The 7,814-nt window shown below is 48.9% G+C and overlaps 1 protein-coding gene across 1 annotated transcript in view; it reads left to right on the forward strand.

The window, feature by feature from the left end:
- The window catches only part of LOC129644138 (antigen WC1.1-like), a 50,805-nt gene extending 43,446 nt beyond the window's left edge, over nt 1–7,359 (forward strand). Inside the window, exons 13-21 of the mRNA XM_055569584.1 lie at nt 771–1,085; nt 1,435–1,476; nt 1,562–1,876; nt 2,131–2,163; nt 2,716–2,853; nt 3,243–3,335; nt 3,600–3,644; nt 4,130–4,267; nt 7,138–7,359. Of these exons, the coding sequence (XP_055425559.1) occupies nt 771–1,085; nt 1,435–1,476; nt 1,562–1,876; nt 2,131–2,163; nt 2,716–2,853; nt 3,243–3,335; nt 3,600–3,644; nt 4,130–4,267; nt 7,138–7,283 (1,265 nt within the window). The 3' untranslated portion in view covers nt 7,284–7,359. The remainder of the gene's footprint in view (nt 1–770; nt 1,086–1,434; nt 1,477–1,561; nt 1,877–2,130; nt 2,164–2,715; nt 2,854–3,242; nt 3,336–3,599; nt 3,645–4,129; nt 4,268–7,137) is intronic.
- The last annotated feature ends 455 nt before the right edge of the window (nt 7,360–7,814 follow it).

Below are 7,814 nucleotides of genomic sequence, written 5' to 3' on the forward strand. Positions count from 1 at the left end.
GCATAGTGAAAGCTCAGATTTTTCCTCTACAGTTCTGTTTGCTAGGAGTCTGAAGAGAGTCTCCGTGGGCCAAATCCCAGTGTCCACAGGGCTGCATTCTTCCTGGAGTCTCTGGGGAGGACTCCTTTCCCAGCCTTTTGTGGTTTCTGTGTGGCCTCATTTCTTAGCTCAGAGCCCTCTTTATTCTTCTTCTTCAACAACAGTGCCTCTTCCAACAGTTCTCCCTCACTCACATTTCCCTTGACTGGAACTGAGAAAAGTGATGCATTTCTCAATGTAGTGAGTTTAAAGATGTGTTAGGCTGAGCTCACATAGTTAATCCTCAATATTTGAGCTTTATCTCTCCATCCCAAGGTCCTTATTAATCACATCTGTAAAGTCCTTTTTGAAATGTAAGGTAACATATCACAGGTTCCGGGATTAGGCTGTGGACATCTCTGGGGGTCCGTTATTCTGTTGACCACCTCACTGTCCACATCACTTTCCATTCTTTTAGAAGTTTTGTCAGGAAGCAGGAATCAGCTCCTGTCACTGCAGGTGCCCAAGTTGGTCTTGCTCTCTGTTCATATCTACATTGTTGTGGTAGAAATAGGTATACAGACATTAATGGACAAAGTCAGGTGAAATGGAGGTAAAAGTCAGTCTTGTCACCCAGTGGGCATCTCCTCTGCTGGGTCAGGGGTGTATGGTCACAACTTCTGGGGGAGAGGAAAACCCAGAGCACTGAGTGGAGTGCTCACTGTGTCCTGTCTCCTCCCTTTTGATCTTAGAGTTCCTGGCCCTCAGGATGGTGAGCGAGGACCAGCAGTGTGCTGGGTGGCTGGAAGTTTTCTACAACGGGACCTGGGGCAGTGTCTGCCGCAGCCCCATGGAAGACATCACCGTGTCCATCATCTGCAGACAGCTCGGCTGTGGGGACAGTGGAAGTCTCAACTCTTCTGTTGCTCTTAGGGAAGGTTCGAGACCCCACTGGGTAGATGGAATCCAGTGTCGGAAAACTGATACCTCTCTCTGGCAGTGTCCTTCTGACCCTTGGAATTACAACTCATGCTCTCCAAAGGAGGAAGCCTACATCTCGTGTGCAGGTGATTTACCATCTGTTTCTGTGTCACTCCCAACCATATAGGATGTCATTAGTATGATTTCATATTTTCAGATCTAATTGATGGGTTTTGGTTGAGTCTACAAAATGTAGGTGTATGTTTGTATTTGTCTCTGTGTCTGTTTTTTTGCTGTTGTTCTGGTAAACAACTAATTAGATAAAGTAATTTCAGCTGCTGATAACATGCACTGATCCTCTCAGCCAAGTAGATGGTGAAACTTCTGTGGTCTCTTGTCACCTGACTGTGACAAAAAACCTTAGATACTCATGTTTGGGGACAAGACCTCCCCCAGCTGTCCCTGAACTATAGCTTCCCATTGTTGCCTCTGCAGGAAGAAGACCCAAGAGCTGTCCGACTGCTGCCCCCTGCACAGGTACGTCAGCCCTGCCCCCTCCCCTGTGGCTTCCAGGGGCTCCCTCCCACCAGGGCAGTCACAGGAGGGGCTGCTGCCTTTTCAGACAGGGAGAAGCTCCAACTCAGGGGAGGAGACAGCGAGTGCTCAGGGCGGGTGGAGGTCTGGCACAGCGGCTCCTGGGGCACTGTGTGCGATGACTCCTGGAGCCTGGCAGAGGCCGAGGTGGTGTGTCAGCAGCTGGGCTGTGGCCAGGCCCTGGAAGCCATGCAGGCTGCAGGGTTTGGCCCTGGAAATGGGAGCATCTGGCTGGATGAGGTGCACTGCGGGGGCCGGGAGTCCTCCCTGTGGGACTGTGCTGCAGAGCCCTGGGGGCAGAGCGACTGCAAGCATGAGGAGGATGCTGGTGTGAGGTGCTCTGGTGAGTGAGGGGCTTGGGGTCCACCCTGGGTGAGCTGGGGCAGCGTGGGGGCAGTGGGCTGGACCAGGGGTGGTGGGGAGTTTATGTTCAGAGAGTGTCCTGATGCTGGGGCTCTGATGTAGGAGAGGGGAGCTGGGAGGACTGGACACTGATGTTGTGGAGACTGAGGGGTGATTTCAGGCTCAGGAGGGAAAAATGGGCTGCCCTGCATTCTGGCCAATCACGCTGCTCCAATCTGCTGTTTTTCTTTCCAGGTGCAAGGACAACATTGGCCCCAAGTACTGCAGGTACTGTGGTCCATCCATGGGCAGGGGAGAATACTCAAATACTGGGGGCCTGTTCTGTGGGCTCTCTGACAGCTCAGGAGAGGAAAGAGCCTGAGGAGCCCTGGCTGGTGGGGGAAAACCAGGGCATTATGTTTGGGAAATCCCCTGCCTTGGTTCCCAAGGTGAAGGTTCTCATGCCGGGGGTCCAAGTGAGTCTGGTTCCCATGGTGCAGATTCTAAGGATCTCCCACCTGCCCCTGAGTGTTGCTCCTCATCAGTGAGGTGCAGGTCCCAGGACTGTTTGACACTCTGTCTCCTGAAGCCCAAGGAGAGGGGATGAGCCAGGTCCTCAGAAGCTGTCTTGGCAGGGCATCTCCCTGACAATCCCTGGCTCTGCCTTGGCTGGAGTGGAGTTGACTCATCTCAGGACGAGACCTGGAGGACCCCAGTCACTGTCAGTGCACTTGTGTCTGAGGCTGGGACTCCATTGTCTGGAGCGCCCTGGAAATGCAGGCACAGGGGGTTTCTCTGTGCCCAGGACCTTCTCCACACCCACTTGCCTTGTTCTCCTAGGGACGAGAGCAACTTCAAATCCTCTCCCTGGCATCTTCTCCCTGCCTGGGGTCCTCTGCCTCATCCTGGGGTCCCTTCTCTTCCTGGTCCTCATCATCCTAGTGACTCAGCTGCTCAGATGGAGAGCAGAGCGCAGAGGTGGGCTGCAGGGGGAACTGGGGACCAGGGAGAGTGTGTGGAGGCAGGAGATGGGGCAGGTGTGAGGAGGGGAACCTGGGCCAGGTCTCTGTTCTGAGTTGCAGAACTCTATGTGCTCCATGCTGAGCTCTAAGGGCTGAGTATACAGAAATTCTTAGGACTGGGGTGTGAACTCTCATAAGTCATGGCCACTCCTTTGAGATCAGACAGATTCGGGGCTAAGCTGTGGATTCAGGTCAGACAGGGGAGAAGGTGCTGACATGGTGCACGGGGTGGGAGGTTAAGCCGAGGCCTTGGCAAGCCCCATGTAAGCACTGGGGAGATGAAGGTGGGCTGGCTGGATCGGGGTGTCTGCGGCAGCTTCTCTGACCTGTTAGGGGATCTCTCAGCCTTATCCAGCTATGAAGATGCTCTTGCTGAAGCTGTGTATGAGGAGCTCGATTACCTTGTGACTCAGAAGGAGGGTCTTCTGGGAAGCCCAGGTGGGTGTCTCTGCCTGCCGTCCTGGGACCTTTGGTTGTCACCTCCCACTGATTGTGTGGGTCTTCTCAATGTCTTCAGACCCAACGCGTGCCCCACACTAACAGAGGCAGCTCCTATAAAGTGGTAGGATGGCCTCTCAGAGCCCTGAGAGCCCCCAGGCTACACTGCAGGAGCCAGGTCTGTCCCTTCCCAGCCTTAACACAGGCCCCGTGAGTGTGGGGAGGGTCATTCTGTGTGTTGTGTGATGTTTGTCTCCACTTTAGGCTTCCTGTCAGATGGTGAGGACAATGACTCCAGGTCCGCTCCAGGTAATAGAGATGGACCCACCTCAGCTGGGCTTTGGGAAGGAGAGTTTCCCTCACAGAGACAAGATGTAAGGGGAACAGTCTTCCTTTGATGGACCAGAGGCATCCCTTGTGTCCAGATGGGGTCCGTCCTTCCCCTTCTCTGACTGTTCTGTGATGTCTCACATTGGGGCTGGGCTCTCTGTGTCCAGAATTACAACAGGCACACAATGTTTTTAAAAAATAACATCTGGAAAGCACAATTTGACAAAATACTTTAGTAATGCTCAATGGTATAAGAATTCCTTTGAGAAAGATGTGTAAAATCATGTTTTGGCTTATGGACACTTCAAACTGAAGCATGGTCTTAAAGAAAAAAATCTTTTGAAACAAGGTGCCTCTATTAAGCGGCTCAGAAACTCTGGGTCAGAAGGGATCTTAGGTATTTCCCAGACCCACCCACTTACTGTGGTTTCATCTGCCTCCTGCTCTGCCTTCAGAAGCCCCAGATCAGAGGACCGATGCCCCTGGTGAGGATTATGATGATGCTGAAGAGGTACCAGCGCCTGGGGCTCCTCCTGCCTCTCAGGGGAGTGAGGAGGAAGTGCCCCCAGAGAAGGAATATGAGATGAGGTCCTCTCAGACACGTGAGTGGTGTTAGCTGATCTCTTGCAGTCTTTTCTTTCTGTCCTGGAAAGGGTTTATTTGAGCTCCTCAAGGCCCAGCCTCTCTAGAGTTTCAAATTTAGGTAATCACATGCATTTGATGACTCAGATGGTAAAGAATCTGCCTGGCATGCAGGGGACCTGGGTTTGATCACTGGATGAGAAGATCTCCTGGAGAAGGGAATGGCCACCCACTCCAGTATTCTTGCCTGGAGAATCCCATGGACAGAGGAGCCTGGTGGGCTGTAGTCCATAGGGACACAAAGAGTTGGACACGACTGAGTGTCACTTCACTGCTCAACCATATGCTGTCTTTAATGCTGTCATACTCCTTGGCAGTGAGGAATTACTCTACTTTTGGCACTTATGTATCTATACTGCAACATCAATTTTCACTTTATATGTAATATGATTACATTAGAATTTACAGATTAGGGCATTTCCTGACAATCCAGTGGTTAGGACTCTGAGCTTTCACTGCTAGGAACTGAGTTCAAATGCTGGTCAAGCAACTAAGATCCCACAAGCATTGTTCAGTGACCAAAAGAAGAAGAAAACTTACAGATTAATTGAGCATATTTACAAAATCCAAAAATAGAACAAATATTTGATAACACCTCTGTGCTGTCTTATACATGAAAGGTAGCTAGAGATTTTTAAAAATGTACTGCAGTATTGAATTTGTGAGTCATTCTGATAATTTAAGATGAGCTCTGTTTATATGTCAGCACTAACATGACAAATCTATGATACACGGTCAGTCAGTTCAGTTGCTCGGTCGTGTCGGACTTTTTGCAACCCCATGGACTGCAGCATGCCAGGCCTCCCCATCCATCACCAACTCCCAGAGTTTACTCAAACGCATGTCCATTGAGTCAGTGATGCCATCCAATCATCTCATCCTCTGTTGTCCCCTTTTCCTCCTGCCTTCAGTCTTTCCCAGCATCAGGGTCTTTCCCAATGAGTCAGCTTTTCGCATCAGGTGGCCAAAGTATTGGAGTTTCAGCTTCAGCATCAGTCCTTCCAATGAATATTCAGGACTGATTTCCTTCAGGATGGACTGGTTGAATCTCCTTGCAATCCAAGGGACTCTCAAGGGTCTTCTCCAACACCACAATTCAAAAGCATCAATGGCACACGGTGGCCTTAACTTAAAGCCAATTAGGTGGGTCATGGACTCAGTTTGAGGCCAGCTAAAGTCGACTGTGTGGATCACAATAAACTGTGAAAATTCTGAAAGAGATGGGAATACCAGACCACCTGACGTGCCTCTTGAGAAATTTGTATGCAGGTCAGGAAGCAACATTTAGAACTGGACATGGAACAACAGTTCCAAATAGGAAAAGGAGTATGTCAAGGGTGTATGTCATCACCCTGCTTACTTAACTTCTATGCAGAGTACATCATGAGAAATGCTGGGCTGGAAGAAGCACAAGCTGGAATCAAGATTGCCTGGAGAAATATCAATAACCTCAGATATGCAGATGACACCACCCTTATGGCAGAAAGTGAAGAGGAACTAAAAAGCCTCTTGATGAAGGTGAAAGAAGAGAGTGAAAAAGTTGGCTTAAAATTCAACATTCAGAAAACGAAAATCATGGCATCTCATGCCATCACTTCATGGGAAATAGATGGGGAAACAGTGGAAACAGTGTCAGACTTTATTTTTTGGGGCTCCAAAATCACTGCAGATGGTGACTGCAGCCATGAAATTAAAAGACACTTACTCCTTGGAAGGAAAGTTATGACCAACCTAGATAGCATATTCAAAAGTGGAGACATTACTTTGCCAACAAAGGTTCATCTAGTCAAGGCTATGGTTTTGCCAGTAGTCATGTATGGATGTGAGAGTTGGACTGTGAAGAAAGCTGAGCGCTGAAGAATTGATGCTTTTGAACTGTGATGTTGGAGAAGACTCTTGAGGGTCCCTTGGACTGCAAGGAGATCCAACCAGTCCATTCTAAAGGAGATCAGTCCTGGGTGTTCTTTGGAAGGAATGATGCTAAAGCTGAAACTCCAATACTTTGGCCACCTCATGCGAAGAGTTGACTCATTGGAAAAGACTCTGATGCTGAGATGGATTGGGGGCAGGAGGAGAAGGGGATGACAGAGGATGAGATGGCTGGATGGCATCACCGACTCGATGGACATGAGTTTGAGTAAACTCCAGGAATTGATGATGGACAGGGAGGCCTGGTGTGCTGCAGTTCATGGGGTCCCAAAGAGTCGGACATGACTGAGTGACTGAACTGAACTGAAAGTCTAATTTGCTCCAAACGGTTCAGTAGCTGAGAGAAGACACTCATTCTCTGGAAAAGAACATTTCTCCATCTGAGGGCCCATGTGGTCCCTCTGGAGGGGCCTCTGTGGATGCACCTGTGATAGTATTTGTGGACATTTGGGAACAGGAGTCAAGTCAACCAAGAGCAGAGCTGATTTGTGAGTGAGGAACTCAGGTTTTCCTTTCTCCACTCTCTCTCTCATTGTGATTTCACATCTGTCTGTTGTGAGAGAAGAGCATTTAAATTCATTGTTATGATTCTTACCATTCCTGGGCATCTCCTTGCTGATTGTGTAGTGTGGAGGCAGGTCTTCCTAGAGCTCCTGTGTGAGCACAGGTCTCCTGTGATGCAGGGTTTCCACATGAACTGAGGCTCCAGAGACTACATGGACTGGATCTGAGAGGATAGCCCTGGTCCATCCTCACTGTAACTGATATGAAATAGCCTGAGCCTCCCGCCCACCCCTGGGTCCCAGGGATGCTTTGTCATCACCACATGCTTAACTTGCTTCCACCACACTGTCTGGTCCCCTTGTCTCAGTTCTAATCATACTTCTCTTTCCTCTTTCAGGCTCTTCTCTAAATGTCTCTAGAGAAGAAGCTAATCCTGGGGAAGGAGAAGAGAGGCCCTGGCTGCTCCAGGGGGAGAAAGGGGACCCTGAGTATGATGATGTTGAACTCAGTGTCCAGGGAATATCCACAGTGACTTTCTCGTGATGTTGTATTAAATATGAGACGAAGCCTCAAATATTCTAATTGCCTGTATTTCAATAGAGTAATGCTGGCCTGTAATTGTGTTACATGAAAATTGCTCAAAATGAAATATTCTGAATAAAGTAACTTTTTTGCTTTGCTGGTTATTTAGCAAGTTCCATGTCAGACGCTTTTAGATGATTGGCCCTCAAACACCATTTTCCTCAAAGGAAATACACGATGAGTGCACTGCCCTGTTTTTTTGCAAACTTCAAAAGCTAATGAGGTCATGACTTTGCCTGGGATCACAAATTCTCCAGGTCACTCTTACTTAGAAAAAGAGTCTAAACTTGGTCCACATTCACACCCTCTTTTCTAGCAAGATGAACTTCTCAACCAAAAACTATAGTCAGAACCTGAAAGTAGTGTTATTTTATTTGGTGGGAATGTTTAGGACTCCAGGCCCTGGAGACAGCATCTCAGTAACTCTGAGTAAACTGCTCCAAAAAGGCAGAAAGGCAAGTCAGGCTATACATGAGTTTGCAACAAAGGGAG

Source organism: Bubalus kerabau, chromosome 1 (assembly GCF_029407905.1).
Source record: "Bubalus kerabau isolate K-KA32 ecotype Philippines breed swamp buffalo chromosome 1, PCC_UOA_SB_1v2, whole genome shotgun sequence".
NCBI classification, from domain to species: Eukaryota; Metazoa; Chordata; class Mammalia; order Artiodactyla; family Bovidae; genus Bubalus; species Bubalus kerabau.